Source organism: Chenopodium quinoa, unplaced genomic scaffold (assembly GCF_001683475.1).
Source record: "Chenopodium quinoa cultivar QQ74 unplaced genomic scaffold, ASM168347v1, whole genome shotgun sequence".
Classification (NCBI taxonomy): Eukaryota; Viridiplantae; Streptophyta; class Magnoliopsida; order Caryophyllales; family Amaranthaceae; genus Chenopodium; species Chenopodium quinoa.
In genome coordinates, this window is record NW_018744878.1 from 2617815 (window position 1) to 2640470 (window position 22656).

General features: G+C 30.4%; 1 protein-coding gene across 1 annotated transcript; it reads right to left on the reverse strand.

Moving 5' to 3' along the window:
* Positions 1–874: 874 nt before the first annotated feature.
* Positions 875–3384, reverse strand: LOC110705509 (transcription factor MYB36-like). Its single transcript, XM_021883395.1, has 3 exons — positions 2899–3384; positions 2297–2426; positions 875–1841 (listed from the first exon to the last, which is right to left on the reverse strand). The coding sequence occupies exons 1-3, from the start codon at positions 3032–3034 to the stop codon at positions 1184–1186; spliced, it is 924 nt and encodes a 307-aa protein (XP_021739087.1). The 5' UTR covers positions 3035–3384; the 3' UTR covers positions 875–1183.
* Positions 3385–22656: the final 19272 nt, after the last annotated feature.

Below are 22656 nucleotides of genomic sequence, written 5' to 3' on the forward strand. Positions count from 1 at the left end.
CTTAATTTAACTAAATATATTCATAATCAAAATCATAAATCACGCGATGGTCAATACTTGTGTATCTATCTATGAAAGCGGAATTCCTCCGCCCCACGGGAGAGGTCTCCCATATACTACAATATAGAAATAAGAGTAAGAGCGTTAAAGTCATAGAAATGTCATGCAAGGTGCATGGGGGTGGAAGAAACAATAAAATAACATTTGACCATGATACTCTCATGACTAGTATGAGTACTATATATACTAGTGTAGTGTACTATTTCAGTAGTAATATAGTGAGTATAATAAATAATTAAGTGATGAATGAGTGAGTAGCAAATTAAAAAGCAGGTTTTAATTTGAGATTCCTAAAATAAAATAAAACTCCTTTGAATTGGCCTTACCTTCAACATCCATGCACATTTCGTGACATTTGACCATTTTTCTTAACTGACATGCTGATGCCCCTTCCTTCCTCTTTCTGTTATTCAAACAAACCTCTATTCTTGTAGACCCCACTAGTTTTTTTGTTTTTTTTTTTTTTTGTTTTTTTTTTTTTTTTGTATGTTTTTTGTAACATTATTACTCATAATTATTTTTGTAAAATGGAAAGTAGAAAATATAAAATGTGGGAATCACATTTTTGTTATGGTAAAAACTTTTATCTAAAATAAATACGAGTACTTACTTTTACTATATCCGTTTTTTGTATCTTTAAAAGTCGATTTTATGAAGAAAAAAAACTAGTGAGACAAATCTTACAATTAAGATCGTCTTACATGAATATTCAAACAGTATGTGTTACATATAAATAAATAACAAACGATGGACATATTTATAAATAATGCCAAAAGTCAAAAGGTAGAAAACTTAAAGAAATGGTGGTATTGATAACAATATCAACCTTTCGTTTTTTTTTTGGTTAATTTATTACTTCAATCAGATTCACATTACATTGTCCCCTACTATGAACAACCAAATGAGGAGGTTTAATAACACTTGCTAATTTACTAAATACTACGAGTAAAAGTATACTACTAGTAGTAATTTTTTTTTTTTTTGAAGCAACTAGTAGTAATTAATCAACAATAAACAAGCAAACTTAATTAAGATGCCTAATTGATCTCTCCTATAAAGTCAGAATAATAATAATCAATTAGCCACACTTTGACCAAGTCCTTGAGGCTTAATATCTTCTTGATCACCATAACCACAATTCGGGTTCATCATCACTTCTTGCATTAACCCGAACCCTAACTCGGCGAAAAAACGGGTCATCCTCCAAACTTGATCCATAAACAGCAGACGACGATCCGGATACACTAGAACCTTCCTCTGGAGGGCCCACATTCTCAGGAACCGTGAGGGCGGAGCTCGATTGGTGAAGCGGGTACTGACCGGATGAGTAATTCGGGCTAGGAACCGGGTTATACGGGTTATCCATATTTGACAAATTGGCATAATTAGGCAGTAATGACATAGGAGAAGTAGTTGTGCTACATTGTGCCAACAAATTTGAAAAGCTAGGCATTGGAACATACATATGATTATGATTATGATTACGATTATGATTATGATCATGATTAAAGCTATGATTAGTATCAACATAGCTAGGTGTAGGAGAAGGTGAAGATGATAGAGTTGAAGAAGATTTAGGAGCTTGAAAAATGGTGTGATTATTGTTAAAAATATTGTTGTTATAAGTAAAAGGAACATCAATTTTTGGGATATTAGAAGGGTTAAATTTGTTGACATTATTGTTGCTTCCACCAAAAAGCTTCTTCTTAAGCTTAGTATTCCAATGATTCTTCACATCATTATCTGTCCTTCCTGGTAGATTGGCAGCTATCACAGACCACCTACCCAAAATCATATCATTAACCCATTATTTTCCATCATTAAACAAGTACTTATCCATCCATCGTCCGAAACTAATAGTCACGTACTCATCGATAAGATACTGTATTACGAGTATAACGTGACAACTAAATTTAGATGGACGGATGGAAAGGAGTAAAATACTACTACTAACAATAACAGACAAAATACTTTGATCACAAAAGATTTTATCAATATAATTTAAACTTGATATTCTTCACAAGTTGTCACCTTTATATGAAAACAACAGCTAGAGGGTCATAAAAATTATTCTATTAAATTAATCCATATAAAACACAGACTTGAAGTTAAATTATTCAACTTGATGGTACCATTTAGTCAATATTTAAATTCAATTAGTCAATAATTATATAAATTGTTTAGTAATTTACAAGTAAATAAATGTTATTTTATAAGGAGGAGAAAATAAACTTGCCTGCTCCCCATTTTGTGGAAAAGAGAGATTATGATGTTATCTTCTTCTTCACTGAAAGCTCCATGTTTTATGTCTGGCCTTAGATAATTTAACCACCTTAATCTGCAACTTTTTCCACACCTTTTTAAACCTACCAAAATTGTTAAACCAACAAATAAAAATTCAATCTTTAGCTAATTAATCACAGTAATTAGTTTAATCTACTCTATTAATTGAAAAATTATTGCATGGGTATGAAATTCATGCCAGAAAATAGGGCAAAATTATGGATTAAAACAGCAAAAAAATAGTGAACATGCAACTGGGTATTTTCTATCTGATCAAAAAATAACAAATATTTGATATTTTTTTCATTTTTCACATTGAATGATGATAATTATCAAATGGGTATATGATTTTTTTTTTTCAAAAAGTAAAATCAGAAAATCATTCTCAACTGGGTTAATCAAAATTTTCACAAAAAAAATTACTGGGTTAGAGAGAAATGAAATGAAACAGTATATTTTATCAAAAAAGATCAAAAATTTCAGAATAAAAATCAAAATCAAAATTTTGAAAGAATAAAATGTGGGATTTCAGATAAAATAATAAATAGAAATTACCAGCTCTTTGAGGGAGAGAAATCCAGTTACCACCAGTGCCATTTTTATGAAGATAATTCTTCAAAGTGGCGTCTTCTTCAGGAGACCAGGGCCCTCTTTTCACGTTTGCTTTATCACAGCAAGGTGCTCTTCCCATTTTCCAATAAAAAACAGAAAAAGCCCCAAAAAAAACAGAGGAAAAAACAGAGGATTTTAAGATTTCAGAAATAGCTCTGAAATTTGAAGAGATAAAAGTGGTTTTTTCAGGATTTTAGAGAGAGAAATAAAAGGGTGTACAAAAAATGCATAAAACTTGGAAGCTAAGGAGAAAAGAAGAGAGAGAAAGGAGAGAAAAGGAGGTAATTGGTGAGGTTTAAGGGTTTGTTTGGATTTTGGGTTTTATAAATGTAACAGTGGTCTTGACTTCAATATGACTTTGGTTTTTATTATTTTATAAAAAAGAAATAAAAAATTTGAAGTGTGTATTATTGGTGTTTGTTTTGATTATTTATTCCTTTTATTTTCCCTCCTTTTTCATTTTGTAGGGATTAACCTAGTCAAACTATTGCAACACATGTAATTTGCTTTTCTTACTATGATGAAAGCCCAAAAATAAAGGAGGGAGGGAGGCCTTGAGGAGAGGGGGTTGGGGCCTTGAGGGTGAGGATATCATGATTTTGTTGATGTACTTTATTGATTTATCTGTAATTAATAGTCACGTCAATTATTTTAAATGATTTTTTTTTAAATCATAGATTACAGTTTTATAGTATCGTTGAAGCATGTTATTATTGTATACTCCGTAATAAACATACTAATCACGAAAATCTGGCTGATAATGATTGGAGGTAAGGGGAGGGAATTTGTCACTATTGAGAATCAAACCTCTCCTAGGTCACTACATCAGGAGATCTCTTTCCCCATAATACAAGTACATAGTGTTGGTGTATGATTAGATTTTTTGATAGACTATTAATTATAGAAAAATGATACACGGAGTAGCTTACTATGAAAACACATCACCTATTTAATGGTTAGTTTGGTCTAGTTTGTTTTCCTTTTCTATTAGCTAGGGTGTGGTGATCCAATGCTCAATATATAATTTTAGCCTTTCCAAATTGTCTCAAATATTATAAAAAAGAAATTCTCCCAAAATAATGGCATATTTTGCTTAAGATGGATTGAAATGTTGCCATTGATTAATAGCATAAACGTATAACAAATATACACTTGTCATTCTTTTACAGATTTATCCTTAAATCTTAAGATGTTTGCAAACATCTTCAAAGGGCAGTTTTTTTTTTTGTTAGATGACTATCTTCCTCGTGGACAAAGTTCTTGGCATCCTAAGATAAAGCTAAAGCACCGACCAATCTCCCTGAAATCTTTGGTAATGTGACTAATGTCATATTGTCACTTGCTACTATGTTGTGTGTATGAATTTGCTATTGTCGGAATTAATAATTATACGTCTATTCTCCATTTTTTAAAATTTGAAATAGTTTTGTATCATTCATGTTTGTCTATTCATAAAACCAATCATTAATATACTAATTTTCAATAAGATTTATAATAAATAAATTAAAAATTGACATACACTTTAATATTTTGAAGATATACTATGAGAAAAGTTATAAAAATATACTATATTTTTTTCTTGAATATATGTATTATTATACATATTCATCAAGTAGAATAAACGAAATAATAAGTATAAAGATAAGGCGGTGTAATAATAATGAAATGCATATTCTTTATGGTGATTTGTGTTGCATATATACATGAATACATTATACATGCGTTTATTTAGATGGGTAAATGATTTAGACACGTAGACTAGGTTGTTATGTGCTCATCTCACCATGACATTGCATCAGTGGCGGATCCAGCGGGGGTTCAAGGGGTTCAACTGAACCCCGTTAGATCCGGGAAAAAAAATAGGAATGTTATTAAAAAAACACAGAAAACCTATAAATAAAATATTTGTAGCAAACATATACTATGTTAGGCGCGAGTTCAGTTGGTTAAGTATCTCTCAAATTGGTCAGCAAATCTCGGGTTCGACTCTCCCAGGGCGCAATTGTATAGTATTTTCTTTTCCTTTTCTTTTTTCTCATTTCTTTTCCCTGTAACTTTCGAGCTAAAACCCTAACTAACTCTCTTTCTCTATCTTTTGATTCTTTTCTCACTTCTCTGGCCGCCATACCCAGTCACACCACTACAGTCTACTCACGGACGAGGCCACGAGGGCGACGCCGACGATCTGCTGCTAGCCTGCGTCGAACTCCAGGTAACTTTCTCCCACTGACTCACAATTTTTGACTCTTTTCTTTTCAATTTTTTTTTTTCGAAAGAGGAACAATTCCAAAATAAAGAAGAAACAAAGAAAGAAAACCGACAACAAACAAACAATTTCTTAAATTTTTTAATTTGCTTTGTAATTTGTTTATTTGTACTTGTTCAAAATTATAAATTGTACTGTTTTGAGTGTTTTCTATTAAGTATTTAAGTGTTAACGTATTTTTTTTCAATCTGTTTTTGAGTTTTTCAATTGCTAATATGTTGATTCACTTGAATACTTGATTGTTAAATGAATTATGAATTAATAATGTGCAGTAGATGCAGTACTAATTAATTTTATTTAAATTTTTGTGGTGTACTAGTGTGTGACCATGAAAAGTTTGGAGCATTTTTGGGACAAATCTCAAAATCATCAAACTTTTCCTCTCCAAACTCTAAACCTATTAGTGAAGACATAGAGGATGAAGATTACATCGAGTCATTTTTTTGCATCTTTTTTATGTGTTGTATTTTGACATTTAATTGAAGTTATGTATTGTTGTATCGGATTATTAAATTTTACAATTTTATTGAAATTTGGACTTATTTTGTTGTTTACTTGTGTATTGGTATTTATCAAAACACTCTATTTTATACTTGAATACCCGATTTAAATCCGTGCATTTGGATATCGGGTGTTTGATAAAGTTCGAACCCCCTAGGTCCAATTCCTGGATCCGCCACTGCATTGCATACACTTTAGGATAAGAGCAAGATATACCTTCTTTCGGTTTTTATATAAGATCGCTTTTAAAGTGGTTTGTTCTCTAAAGGAGAAATTGCCCTATTTCCTGTTTCCTTTCATGCAACATTTCTTTATGTCATGTATAGATACAAGTATGATGCATGGTTGATATTTTTAAAAAGTTCAAACTTTAGTATGAGAATTTTTTAAAAAAGGAATTTCAATTCAGGGTCTTTATATCTCTAGCTCTTTAATAAATCTCTAATAATGTTAATCATAGAATGTAATAATTATTAGAGGGGGACCTTCCACCAGGGTCATTTGGAGTCCGGCCTTGGTAAATTGTTGTAAGTTTAAATTGATGGTTGAGGCCCAGGAATATGTTTTATACTCTATCACTCCCTACAAATTTTTCCCTAGACTCTAGTGTATGCAGCTTCCCCTACACCCCCCCCCCTTTATATTACGTCATTTCATCATCTAGTGACATTTTTTGCTGGTTTTTTTTTCCTCTTTCTTTACTTTCTAATCAAGCAAGTATGTAAATATTTTTACATAACCAAATTGCTTCATTTTCTCTCTCCTCATTTCACCAATTTCATTTTCTCTCTCCTTGTTTTCACTGATTTCATCTTCTTTCTCCATTGTTTTTTTCCCCTCTCTCTTCTTCCATGGAGATTTCAAGCTCAATTCCATGGAGTCAATTTTATAGATTTATTTTCTCCATTTTCTTTATAGTTGTATTTTTATTTTGATTTTTTTTATCTAGTTTAAATTTATGGTTTGATTGCAATTTCTTCTATTCAATTGATTTATGTATTTGTGTAATTTTTATTTGATTGCAATTATTTCGATTTTATTGATTTGAATTTAGTTAGTTGTATGTTTCCTATTCAATTACATTTGTTATCGCTATTGTTATTGGCAATGTAGGTTGTTACTTTTGTATTATTTGTTGTTTTTGTTTTTTTAAATGATTGTTAGTAGGTTCAATTTGGTAAAATTGAGTATTATTGATTTTTGCAGCAGTCTTGTATTCGTGATTTACGAAAATTGAATAGGAAAAATTATTGGAAAACTTTTATACACCGTAATTGAACATGTACTAGTTTATAAATGAACAATACTTTTTAATGATTGTAAATAAACATTTAATTATTTATAATTGAACATCTAATCATGGAGTATTAAAATTCACCTATTATGGTTAACGTATCATTTACAAATTTATTAGTGATCAATAAAAACAAACAACCTTCAAGTATTACAAATTTATTATGAACAAATAACTCTATATCTAAAAATTAATAACATACAAGTATTAAGATATGTTATAGACTATTCATTAATATGCAAATGAACATATATCAACATGAATATGTACTATTTTAATGTTCATTTATATATGCGTAAACGTTTACTATTACATTCTAGAATACGAAGTATATTTTATAAAAAAAAAAAATTAACATGTTCATGACATAATAGGTGTTTTAGTATCAAAATGAACATTTAAGTATATGTATATTTTTATTTAAAATAAATACATTTAATTGTTAAAAATAAAATGATAATGATTCATAATGAAGATGTGCATTTATCAATATAAAAATGAACAATTTTTACATGATAAATTTTTGTTTGAACAACTAGTAGCTTTATAATTACATGCATCTGTTCCTTAAAAAAAATAAAAAAATAAAAAAAAATTACATGCATCTGATGCATGTTTTATAGGATAGACACTATTTTATTGGTATTGCTGAGTAATTTAATTGACTGTCTTTTAGTCTTCTTTATAATAATAATACACGTGTATTGAATTGAAAATGAACATATATAAATTAATATGTGAATAACCATGTTTATAAATATTGTACTTTGTAATAAATATATATCTAAATGAAAATAGATGTTTATAAATATGAGCATATAATTATTTAAAAGTGAACATATGTGTCTTACAAAATGAATAACTTTATGTATGACAATGAATAAATATTAAAAATTAATTGTACATTTTTCTATGTATAATAAAATATATTAAAACTTAAACAAACATCTAATAAATTAACATCTTATATCATTATTATTGCAATGTAAATCTATCTATTAAAATGAAATGATTAGAATGAAAATGGATATCTATTAATATGAAAATAAATATTATAATATAAAATACAACTCCACACATATTATCCAACACAATAAACGTTTCGATCCGAATTTGAAAAATCCAAGCCCATGTTATTGGTTCATGTTGCTTGACGAATCCATGCCTTATTGATCTCCTTATTTTTGCTGTAATGTCTTCCCTTTTTCCTTGCTATTGTGTGATCTAACTCACTATATCTACGATTCTTTGTTTAACTAATAGGAAAAAAAATTAATGTATTAGATTTGAGCAATATCAGAATAAGTGTTAAATTGAACCAATATTTATATGAATATGAAAATGAGTGAATATAACAATTGACATGATTGATATGGAAATGAAAATCTATTAGTATATAAATGAATATATATTAGTATGGAAATGACCATTTATCGATATAAAAATGAACAACTATTAACACATAAATGAACATATTTACGTATTCAATATGAAAATGAACAACTATTTCTTTATAAATGAGCATATATTAGTTTGAAAATGATCATGCATGAAAGATAACAATTGATGAACATGAAATATATACGCGAATGAACTCTTGAAGCTATATATCAATATGTAATTGACCATATATTCATATGAGAAAATGTATATATTGAAATATTCAAAATTGAAATGTTCATGAAACATTTGAAGTAGATAACAAAAGAATATGAACATTTATCAAATTTCTAATAATCGTATGTTAATATATGAAATTGTGAATGACCAAATACTATTGTGTGATTGAACATTTACCAAAATAAAAAATGAACATTCGTCAAATAATTTTCCACTTCAGACTATGAAAAAAATGAACATTATTACACGAATGACTATGAATTATTAAATAAATGAGCATTTATATTAATTATCTATTAATATGTAAATGATAGTTTTTTCAAAAAAAAAAAAAAAAAAACAGAAAAAACATATGAATAATAGTATACAAATGTATAGATGAGCATTTATCAAAATAAAAATGAACATTTATCAAAAGTAAAAATTCACAACGAATTAATTTTATTAATACTTAAATTTTTCCAGAACATATGTTTTCCTTCTTTGGAACTGTTTTCTTCACTGTACAAAAAAAAATCAATTGACTAGTTTTTGAACAAAAATTCCTAAAAATATAGCGAATACTTACGTTGATGCATTTTCCATTGTTGATGTTTCGATTTTTGTTTTGAAATACAATAACAACAAAAATTTAGTAAAACCTAGGGTTCATACTTGTTTTTGAACCAAATATGAACAAAATATCTTATTTTTTTGGAATTTCGACCTTGTTTTGTTGAATTTTGTAATGATTGAACAATTTTTATTGATAATTTATCACTAATTCGTAGAAATTTTCTATTAGAAAAAGTATATCAATGTGTTTGGAGAGAGAAAATACAAAATGGGTGTAGAGAGAGAAAATGGAGAAAAATGGGTAAGGTGAGAAAATTTTCTATTTGTGTAATTGTTTTTATTTTGTAATTTTGATTGTAATCTTATTATTTGATTGTTGCCTTTCCAGTTTTGTGCGTCTTATATGAACATTTATAGTTGTTATTATTTTGCCAAATCGTTTATTTTTATCACATTGGTGTATCGTTTAAAAATACTTTTAGTAAAAAAAATGATCACTTGTGTAATAGTAAATGTTCATTTATGTTTAATGTATGTTTCTGTAGTAAACTATAGGTTTATTGTAGTCGTATACGAAAATATATGTTGTACATGTAAATTTGAATGATTTTCATTCTTTTAAAGATGCTCATGTAAATTTTAACTAGTGAACATATTTTAATATTTATTCCCTCAAAAAAAATAGTTTAACATTTGTTATTCTGTTTTGTTGTAATAATGTCCAATTATGCAATTATAAATGTTCATTTATATATACACTTGTGTTTATGGAATTATAAGTTGTACATGCAACTTTTAATGATTATCACTGTTTTGTAGTTTCATTAATAATGTTCAGTTATGTAACTATAGATGATCATATATATTTTTACATATGGTAATTTTACTGTAATTGATCAAATGCATTATTGTAATTGACCATTATTGCTACTGTATTTGTTCATTTATTACATTTTTAATTATTGCAGTGGGAATAGAGGATGCTGTTATTTTTGAAGAAGCAAGTCACTTTGATTTTCGGAGGATACAATTTCCTTCGGTAGATGATGCTTATGAAATATATAATGAGTATACTTTTATGAAAGGTTTGGGATCAGAGTTAGGAGGAGTAAGAGGCGAAAGGATGGCTCATTTTTTATGAAAGGATTTATTTTTTCTAATAAGGGGTTATAAAGATAATAAGTGTAGAAATATTAGATCCTATGAGTGACTTGATACAAGAACTGAATGTTTAACTTTTGTACAGTTTCCTATTGATCGTTAAGGTGTGTTTATGAACATATTCTAATATAGTTAGTGAACGATGGTTCAAAGTCGTAAAAAAATATTAGTATTATATATATACTATTTAAATGTTTGCTTTTGAACGATGTGATTTGTAATAATACTTTGGGAAACAAAAAGTTTATATCCTTCTTATTAAAATCAAATAGAAATTGTATATCACCAAAAATTAAACTATTGAATATTAAATATACAATTCAATTCTACACATATTGATGTTGCGCGAATCCATGCATTCTTGATTTCCTTATTTTTGTCGTCTGATCTTTCTTTTTTTTCCTTGCTAAATATCCACGATTCTTTGTTTAACTAATCGACAAAAACAAGATTTTTTTAGTTAGATTTGAGCAAGAATAAGTGTTGAAATGAACCAATTTTCATATGAATATGAAAATATAACAATTGAAATGATCGATATGGAAATGAACATATATTAATATATAAATGAACATATATATTTGTAGAATTGATCATCTATTAATATGGAATGAACAACTATTAATACAATAATGAACATATTTACATAATTGAATATGAAAATGTACATCTATTAATATATAAATGAACATGCATTAGTTTAAAAATGCCTATGAAAGATATCAATCGATGAACATGAAATATATACGTAAATAACACTTGAAGCTATCAATATGTGATTTATCATACATCCATCTGAAAAAAGACATATGTTGAAACTCAAAATTTAACCGAGCATGAAATATTGGAAGAAGATGACCAAAATATAAATATTTATCAAAATTCTAGTAATCGTATATTAATATGTGAAAACCGTATACTTTTATGCGATTGAACATCTACCAAAATACAACCGAATATTCATCTAAAATCACTTTCCACTCCAAACTATGAAAAAGAATGAACATTTATATATACAATGACTATGTAGTAATAATTTTCCACTCCAAACTATGAAAAAGAATTAACATTAATACAATGCCTATGTTGTGATATATAAATGTAGTAATATATTTATATTAATCATATATTAACATGTGAATGATTGTATAATAGTATATAAATGAACATTTATTGAAACGGAAATGAACATTCAGTAAAAAAGCTACAAACTAATTCAATTAATGTTTACTTTTCTCCAGATTCTTTGATGTTCTTCTCTGAAACTATTTCCTTCAACTGCCCAAAAAAAAAGAGAGAATACTTCATAGTTCATACCCAAAAATGAAAAGCTACTTGTTCAGATTACTAGTTTTTAAACGAAAATTAGTAAAAATTACTAAAATGCAATAGTTCATAATCTTTTTCTATGTTTTATACTTCGATGATGATCCTGTAACACAATTGCAACAAAAAATTACTAAAACTAGGGTTCGTTTATATTCTTTTTTGAACTAAATATGAACAAAATCACTTACTCCTTTGAATTTCGACCTTGATTAGTTGAATTATGTAGTAACTGGACAATTTTTTTTGATATTTTGTCACAAATTTATAGAAATTTCATATTTGAAAATGCAAAAAATAGATGTAGAGAGAGAAAATGTAGAAAATGGGTGAGGAGAGAGAAAGTGAAATGATTATGGTTTTTTTTTCTTATGTATATATGGGGTGGGGGAAATAGTACGGATATTACTATGTAGTTACTGTAAAAGTGAGTATTTGGGGAAGGGGTGTTAAATGATGAGTTTAGGGAGGGGTGTAGGCTAAGATGCCTAGACTAGAGTCTAGCCATATATAATTAATCACTCCCCTTCACATGAAAGGCCCTTTGGGCTTGAAATGTAGATGCAACACAGGCCCACCCATACCTGGTGCGATTTAATTCCACTTTGAAGGAGGGCGGATGAGATTCGAACCCGTGACCTTTGTGTCACGCTGGCTCCGATACCATGTTAACGGTCCATCTCAACCAAAAGCTTAAGCTTATGGTTGAGGCCCAGGAATATGTTTTATACTCTATCCCGGCCCCTTTAATATTTTTGGTCAAAATCCGCCACCGAGTACTTTATTCATAAGTTAAGTGAACATGCAAGAAAATCAATATGCATGTAGAAATCATCAATAAATTTTGGATTGATCATTCTTCCATTCCCATTTTTATTACACTTTGAGTTTTGACTTTGCTTTATTGTGTATTGGAAAGCTATTTAATCTAATAGAAATCAATAATATATAGGAAAAATTGGTTCTAATAATTCCATCTTTGATCGGTTCGCGGATAATATTATCACCTATTAATGAGAAACCTTTAAATAACAATGAGTAACTAGGGCTCTTGATGCTTATAAGACGAGATATCTGATAGAAAATATTCATAGAATATTCTCATCCTAGGTTTAGGATATATTTTGTATAAGATTATCTTTGATATCTGTACATATCTTATAGTTACCTAATATGATTAGGTTTCTCGTTGAGGCTCAGGAATATGTTTTATACTCTATCAATATCTCGCATGCATGTTACTCAAACTCAGCTCATTGAAAGGCTCAATTCAAAATGTTGTGGAGTTTAGTTGAACTAGCTACCTAAAATATAAGTTTGTTGAAAACCAACAGAAAGCTCGTAAAAATTCATTATCAAATACTCCATATTACGGAGTATTAAAGACAAGAAATCACATATAACATATCCTTTATGATATGGATAGTATTATATATTGAGATTGATTCAGTCAAACCACTAGGTCAAAGCTCAACCAAAGCATACTCAACTCATTTAAAACCGACTTAATATATTAGTGACTCGAGTCGAGCTGAGCTGAGCTGAGCTGAGCCAAGCTACATGAACTCAACTTGCATTGTAAGCACCCTCGTCACAAGCCAATAATAAGGATGTTTCTACAACGGTCGTTTGAAATATAACTACCTTTATTATTTTAATGATAAACAATATGAGCGATCCATTTTTCACACTATAAATTGGACACAATTAGTATTCTAATTTCTATAGTGCAAATATAATTTTTTAAAATTTTAATCCAACATAAAATAAATATTTTTCGAGAAACTATAAACATAAGAGTAAAAATTACATAAATAAAACTAAAAATTTGATAAATTAAAATACTATTGATAATAATATTTTATAGCAAAAATAGAGTAATATAATTAATTAGTTGGATAAAAATACGTTAATTATGAACTACATAATCATTAAAATATTATGATAGTCATATTTCAAACAACCACTATAGAATTTTCACAATAATACACTCCGTAAGCAAACTCTTAAATTAGTGATTGAGAAATGCCCTTCTTTTGACTAATGATTTACACATAATTAACAAGAGGTTAGCAGTGTAGACTACTCGAAACAGTCGAAAGAAGTACTGTAGTGTAATTGACAGCACAAATCCCGAATAAAAGTACATGTGAAATTCTGGTGAGCGGCTCACCAAATTTGTAACGGTCCATTTTGTTGTGTAGGAGCCCAAAGAAATTTCAATATTCTTACTACTTTTTGTGCTTTTTAACAATTAAATAATTATTTCCTCTGTTTTTTTTTTACACATATTTTCTCTGTTTCATAAATATTACAAAAAAGATAACATTACCATTTTAAGCACATTTATATATTAAATATTTATTGTTATATGTAAATAAATTATAAAAAGTTGATATTGTAAAAGTATTTTACGACGATCGAATCTAACAAGATCACACGTGACGTGACTATATTTTACTTTAAGTAAAAATCATAATATGTGGTCAAACAAGTATAATGACTAGTGCAGAAGTTCAGTTGTTGCAATATTATTAGAACGGAGAAAGTATATTAAAGAGTAATAACCAAACATTTGCAACCTATATTGCTAGGAGTAACATTTTACTCTTCAAACTACACCGAAAATATATGAGAAAAAGATACCTTTACTATTGAGATTTGAGAGGGAATACGTACCACAAGATCTTGGTGGTGACGGTCACAGGTGGCATAAGAAATTAAGAACTACAATGTTGAAAATTAAGAGAATTAGCAGTACTAATAACTTGAAATTTTGCTTAATATAGATCTAATATGGACTACGCACTACGGGCCTGTTCTTTTCGGCTTATCTTCAGTTTAGTTCAGCTTCAATAAGTTCAGTTCAATTCACTTCAATTTAGTTCTTAATTTCCTTCTCTCATAAAATATTCAGTTTAGTTTAGTTCAGTTCAATTCAACTCCAATAAGTTTAGTTCAGTTCAATTCAGCTCATTTCAGTTAATCAGAACAGGCACGTAAGGCCATGGCCCATGTACATATTGCCTTAAGTACTTCTTATAATTTTGGATATATTGGCTCTTACAAGTCTACAAGAGTCTCGCAAAGAAAGTCTTATTATTACATATAAATATACGAGTTGAAAGTTACAACGGTAAATAATTTGAAAATAAGAGAATTTTCCACTGTTTTTATATGTCAGTCATCTTTTTTAGACCATGTTCAATTTATCTTTAAAAGTAATATTCAGTAAAATTAAATTCAGTTGAGTAAAAATCAGTAACTTGAAGAAAAAATATAATAATGAATTAGTACAAATAATTTTAGTTCAGCAAATTCATTTCTGCTCAGTAAAAATAATTTCAGTTCAGTAAATATAGTTCCAGTTCAACAAAAATAATGTGAAGCGTTAAAAGCTTTGTTATGTAATATAATGTTGCACAAGTATTCTAAACTCACTTGTTAATTAATCTATTCTATTAACACTCTTTTATCTCACATGGTAAAGAAGTGATCTCTTAATAATAATAATCAAATGAACTCATATGTCAAAAAAAGGGTTAAAAAAACCACATATTTTCCCACGTGGAAGAAAGAGTGATTATAACTAATACCCGTACAATGATGAGGTTGCCTACTTACAAATGGATTTCCATTTACAAATTGTATGTAATCAAATTCTTACCTAATGCAAGGTCGATCATTGAAATTTTTAGAATCAACTCGGTCCAAAGTCATTGAAAATTTTAAAATCACCCATCACCTAACGCAGTATTCCGTAATAAGATATAGCCCTCAATGACAATAGCTATTAGCTATTGTTAGGGCAATTCAATATCACATACCCAATCAAAGTGAACCGTACAATATTATATCATTCATTCTATCATTCTTTGATTAAATTGTGCATTTTGGCTCTAAAACAAAATATTATTACACTTTGCATGAACTAATTTCTGACCCATGAGACGACCTTGTTTTATTAAATTAATAAGTTAATTCTTAATACAAACATTAATTACTCTTAGATAACAACACCGCTCCCTAAAAAAAACAGATTACTAGTGCATGTTCTGCCAAGATTATGAACCTGCATACATCATCCACTGTTAACAAACCTACTTGTAAATTGTCCTTGTTAATTTAATATTACTACATCTTGGAGATATTGTATGATGACTGATTATTATTAACATTGGACATATTGTCACTTATTTTAGTAAAATTAAATTTAGATAAGAGTTGATAAATTTAAGACAAATAAGTCTAGAAAAGCAAAGAAATAAGAATTGCCTAAGGGTCTGTTCTCTTACGTTGAAATTCAGTTCAGTTCAGCTCAATTCAGCTCCTAAATTTCTTTTCTTATAAAATGTTCATTTCAGTTCAGTTCAACTCAGTTCAGTTCAGTTCAACTGAGTTCAGTCAATGAGAACAGGCCCTAAGTTAAAGTTATAATATGTTCGCATTATTTTTAATGAGTTCAATTAAATTCAGAAATTTGAAAATATAGTTTATAAAACGAGGCATTCAATTTATTGAGGATCCTAAAGTTCATTTAGTGGTCTCTCTTATACAAGTAAAACCACCATCATGCCAATCAATTGGTACATATATCTACAACTGTTGCATAATTAATTTAAGAAAAATAGTTAATTTCTCATTTGACAAGTCGTGAAAAATTCAAGTGGCATTCTATTGATATGATAAACTCATAAAAGTATGACAATTGTTAATGTTTTTCATACGAAGTACTTGTATAAAGTATAAACGATATCATTCACAATGGCATCGAGTCAAACATTACAAATGACCTTTTTTTAGTTGGACTTTTTCTTGTCAATGAAAGATTAAATCGAACTTTTGACTTTTGAGGTTGCAGCTTTATTTAAGTTTCTTATTAGCTTTTAACTATAAACTTAAGGTACGGAGTAAACCTGGGCACGGGCCGGGTTGGCCCGCGTGCCGCCCGGCACGGCCCGAAGTCAAGCACGGCACGGCACGAAGTTCAACTTCCGTGCCACGGGCCGTGCCACGGACACGGTTGAGAATTCCCAGGCACGAGCACGGGCACGGCCCACAGGCACGGCCCGTAGGCACGGCCCGCGGGCCAACGGCTATAAACGGCTAGTTTTTTGCCAAAAATTCTATAAATACTCACCTCCATTTCATTCCCAAATCACAAAATCACAATCTCTTCTTCTTATCTCTTATATTCTCTAAATCTCTAATAATCCTTATTTTCTTAAATTCTCTAATTATTCTCTTAAATTCTCTAATTATTTTCCTAATATCGGAAAAAATTAAAAAGTTCGTAATCGTAATTAGTGGAGCGTTGAAGCACGGTTGTAAGATCTAAACTAATCTTAAATTTATTATTGTTTTATTGTTATTATTAGAATAATCTTGTTTAATTATTATTGTTGTTAATTGTTATTGTTATTGTTATAATTGTTGTTATTAATTATTATTATTGTTACAATTGTTGTTATTATTTATTTTTGTTGTTATTGTTATTGTTATAGTTGTTGTTATTAATTATTATTATTGATATTTTTATTGTTAAAATTGTTGTTATTAATTATTATTATTTTAGTTAACCACTTTTTATTAAAAAATTAATTGTTAATTATGGCATCGAACAACCCATCATCTAGGTCTAGGGGGAAAGGCCGACTTATCCGTAGTAGTAGTTCTAGGGAACCACCAAATACAACGAGCCCCCAAATTACGAGTCAAACCAATGACCCCATTTACTTCCCCCCGGGCTATGAGCCATATAATACGTCGGGATTTCCAGCACCACCACTAAACCAATTTCCACTACCACCATACCAATTTCCACCTAATTATATCGGTGATCAACAAAACTATTGTTCTAGCCAAGGTAGCCAAGAAAGTACCCGAATTCCCTCCGGTTCTACCCCTTCTACTGCCACTCCCACTAGTCCCACTACTAACCATCACACACATCATGAATGGTTAACCGAAACTGAGATGCTACTTTTGAAAAACCGAAGGAGTGAGGTATGGCGTTATTTTGTCCTAAGTAAAGATGGTGAACAATGGGCAAAATGTAAAACATGTAATAGTGTATTCACGGCAGTTACCAAAAACGGGACGGGACACTTATCTAGACACATGAAAGCTTGTGCAAAACCAGCTAGTGATCCAACCCAGCCCAAAATTTCCCAATTCCATCCATACGGCTTTACACACAACTATGAGAGGGATAGGGATGAACTAGGAAAAATGATAGTACACGCCGAACAACCTTTTCTTTTCTCGGAAAGTGACGCATTCAACACCTACATTAACAAAGCACTACAACCCCAACATAAAAGAATCTCTAGGAAAACCGTTCGTTCCGCCGCAATGAAAAATTTCCTAGAGTACAAAGTCCGGTTACAAGCCGAATTGAGTAACCTTAACTGTAGAGTATCTTTAACAGCCGATTCTTGGGATAGTGGTTATAAATATCACTATTTATGTGTGACTTGTCATTGGGTAGATGATCAATGGATGTTACAAAAAAGAATAATACATTTCAAAATGCTGGAATACCCACACACCGGCATTAACATTGCTCACCATTTAATGCAAGCAATAGACGAATACAACCTTCGAGATAAAATGATGTCTATGACTTTTGATAATGCAACCTCTATGACATACACAGCTAATCTTATCAAACAAAACTTAACCGATGTACTATTAGACGGTGAAGCTCTTCATACTAGATGTGTTTGCCATGTACTTAACTTATGTGTACAGGATGGAGTTCGGGCAATTGGCCCATACTATAGCAAAATCAGAGATGCTATTATGTCTATTAATAGCTCTAACATGAGATACCAAGAATGGAAGAGTTTTCTAAAACAACAAAAGATAAGGGTAATAAAAATTAGAACCGATTGCCCAACTAGGTGGAATTCCACCTATGACATGTTAACAAAGGCAATTGAGTACAAGGGCCCGTTAACATTATTTTACAACCAAAAATTTCCACAAAATGCTTTGTATGATGATGATTGGAAAAACTGTGAAAGATATATGCAATTTTTACAGTTATTATATAACATGACGTATTGTTTTTCTACTGTTTACAATCCTTGTGCTCAAAACTTTCTTTCTAATGCATGCTTACTCGCCCAACTTTTCGCTGATCATCGCGATCAAAGTGATTATGATCAGTATCTTCCAGCAATGGAAAAAAAGTGGCGTAAATATTATAGTGAGATTCCTTTGATTTATATTTTTGCTTCCATATTAGATCCTAGGCAAAAGTATGAAAACACATTTATGTTAGTTGACATTTACTTTCAATGCATGTTTCTTGACGATGATGTAGAAAACTATAAGACAAATGTGAAGGATCAGTTTTTTGCTTTATATAGAGTCTATGAAGCCAAATATGGCACCGTTCCTCGCTCAGGGCCTTCCCAACCATCCAAAATCGTAAGTAAGAAGGCCAAACATTTATTTTCACAAGCTACTAACTTGATTTCAAGGTTTTCAGGTGATTCATCAATCAGGAGAACGCAAAGCGACGTCTCGGAGTTGCAGATGTACCTGAGTTACGACTTCACCAAAGGCATGGACGACGATGAGATAAACAGCCTCGACCTCCTTGCATGGTGGAAACAACAAAGCTCGAAGCATCCAACTTTGGCGGCAATGGCACGAGACATTCTTGCTATCCAAGTTTCCTCCGTCGCCTCCGAACGAGCTTTCAGCGCATCCGGAAGGGTTTTAGACGATAGAAGAACAAGTCTAAAACCCGAAACACTAGAAATGTGCGTGTGTTTCAAAGATTGGTTGGATGCGGAAAATCGCTCACAAGACCGTTCTTACGACCACAACGACAACGAAGAAGGAACCTCCGCTTCCGGTTCGGGTTCGGCTAGTTCCCAATCTATGCAACTAGCCGATGATCTTGAAGGCGAAGACGAAGACGAAGACGAGCAAGAAGAAGGAGAAGAAGAATAGACAAATATTGTATATTGTACGATTTTAAAAATATCAATTTTATCATTTTCCAATTTTTGTTTAATACCATCATTGTATGATTTTTATCATTGTTATCATTGTACAATTTTCTCAACTCAAGTAATAATAATATAAAGTACGCATTTTTCACATCCAAAGTCCAATTTGCCTTTTTTCCCCGTTTTGTTACAATTTGTAAATTCATATTAAAAAAAAATAAAATTATACCAATTACTAATAAATCATAAACATTAAATTTTAAAGTAATAGTATAAAGTAAATATATAAATATAAATATTGAATATACAAATTATAAAACATAAATATTCAACTTATAATTATAAAATTCATAACTTAATAACTTATAACTTATAAGTTATAAACTTATAAGTTATAACCTTATAAAACTTATAATTATAATTTTATAACTTATATACATTATAAACTTATTAATTTATAATGTTGTCATATAAAAAAAAAATAAAAAAAAAAAATAAAATTTGAAAACTGCACCAGCCCGCTGCCAGCCCGCAGGCCGGCACGTGGCCGGCACGGCACGAGCCCGCCAGGCACGAGGGCCGTGCCGTGCCGTGGGCTGGCCTGTGAAAATGGTCGGCACGGCACGGCACGAAAACCTGGGCCCGCCGGCACGACCGGCACGGCACGAACCAGCCCGTGGCCTGACAGGCACGGCCCGCGGCGGCCCGGCCCGGCACGGTGCCCAGGTTTAGTACGGAGTACAAAAGGTACTTATTGAACAATCACAACTCCATATTCTTTGCCTCATACTTTTTCTTTTATTTGTAACACAATTTCTTAAATTTGAGGAAGAAGTTGGATAAGATACTAAAAAAGAAACGTTTTATTTATTTAAACACGAAGGGAGTAAACGACTAAACGGATAACATAATATCATATCGATATATTATACATGTTAGAGGACCATCTTAACCAAAAGTTTAAGCTGATGTTTGAGACCCAAGAATATGTTTTATACCCTATCAATACATTTAAGTTAAATAAATTTGATTAAGCTATTGTTAATTCTAATCTAATCTAATCTTTTCATAAATTTGTGTGACAAAAAATTATGTTACATGTATTATGAAACGAAAAAAAGTTACAAGAATTATTTCTGTATTTAGATACGATGCACCGACATACATGAATAGTCATAAATTAATTACTAAATAATTAACCACATAAACTATTTGGACAAACTAGTTACTTGTAGCTTTTCCCATTTCTTGTATATTCCTAGAACCACCAAAGTTTAAATCCTAAGGGGACCAAATACTACAAATAGCTTTATTTCCTGTTTAAATGTTTGCTCAATTGTAGTTTTATCTCAAATTTAGCAAAACAACACCATCACAAAGTCGTGATGCTGTGAGAAGGCAATTCTATTGCTGGAGTTGAGTAACAAAGTGACTTCAGATTATTGAATGCTTATTCTCCTTTTTTTTTTTTTTTTCTTTTAATTTCCCTTAGTAATAGTAAAGAGTCATGAATAGTTAAAAAGGAAAAAGGGTATCGTCTAAGATTAATCATCATATATATGCTATATCGAGTATGTATAACATCAATTTAGTGTGATTATCAAGTATGTGCGCCAAGGGGTTTAAGTATCTTAGAGTACTCGTACAATATAGATGTCAAGTTAGCTCATTTGGGTAAAGTTTTCGAAAAATATGAATAATTGACTATCTTGTTTGAGTTATATATTTAGAGGATGTAGAAATAGTAATAAGAAGACTAAGAACTCGGCTAAATTTTATTAGTAGCCAACGATTTCAATCTTGTGGAATGGGTGCGCCTTTTAAATGCTACTTTTTACTTCTTTCTTTTTTCATCAAAATTGTATCACTTTGCCTATAAAGCTCTTAGATTTTAGTCAAAGTGTTGCAATTTTTATAGTCAAAGTGATACAAATTTTATGAAAGGAAGGAAGTAAAAAGTTTCAACCAATGCTTTCTTCCCTCACAAAGTCGCGATTGGGTGTATCGATTCTTTAGGAGAGTTTGTTAATGTTGTTACTAGTCATTCTGTGACGTGAGAGTTATTGTCCAAGGCTATAATTTTTTTTTTTTTTTTTTTTGAAGAGAGATAAAATATTTTTACTAAGGTAATAGACTAATAGCTCAAAGTTGTATCATATAAGTTGCAAAACCCTGATTTCTAACCAAGATTGGGAAGTTGTCATCTCACATTGTTTTCGAGAAGCTAATCGTGCGGCGGATTGGCTAGCAAATTATGGTGTGAATGCAACGCAAAAGTTCATCCTCTTTGAAGCGGTCGCGAGGGATCTTCGAACCGTTTTATTGGAGGACTTGGGGGGTGTTGCTTTGCCTCGTATGGTCCGAATAATAAGATTGGATAGTTGTGCCCTTATGGCATTTTGTTAGCTTTAGTTTGCTTTTTTACGTTTTTGCTTTGTTTGTTTTTCGTTTGTTTATTTTCTAGTTGGTGTGTTTGTTCTGTTTAGGGGCTTGCCCCTCTCTTTCACCAAAAAAAAAATATATATATATATAAGGTTCATTTTTATTGGTTTATGAAAAAAAGGTATATTTTTATAAACAAACAATTATAGAAAGAAAAGCAAGCCTTGAAAAAAGAGAGGTAAAGTGGACTCTTATTGGGCTTCTTATATTTATACTTCGTAATAATGAAGTAGGATAAGTGGGCTAGTTCAAAAACAAAACATTAATCGGCCAGTATTGTGCAATTTTTCACATGTGAAGAAACTAGCCCAGTCAAAGTTCCAAAGTAATAAGCCCAAACTAGGTGGAAAAGTATTGGGCTTCGACTGCTCCAAAGTGTTAGGGGCCATAACTTCACCTAGTTATGGACAGCCCACCTTTTTTTTTTTTTTTTTTTTGGTTCTTCTTTGTGCATTGTGCTGCCTTTAATGACAGAAAATTGAAGTCTATCCAAGAAGGCTACATTGGCTACTAAGTACAAAATTTTGCTGTCTCTTGTTTTCTTAGTTCGCAAAAAATTACTGAGTGTA

Coding starts and splice junctions, on each gene's coding strand:
- LOC110705509 (XM_021883395.1), bottom strand. CDS start 3,034: ATGGGAAGAGCACCTTGCTGTGATAAAGCAAACGTGAAAAGAGGGCCC. Junction 2,427..2,898: donor TTCTCTCCCTCAAAGAGCTG/GTAATTTCTATT, acceptor CAATTTTGGTAG/GTTTAAAAAGGTGTGGAAAA. Junction 1,842..2,296: donor TTCCACAAAATGGGGAGCAG/GCAAGTTTATTT, acceptor GATTTTGGGTAG/GTGGTCTGTGATAGCTGCCA.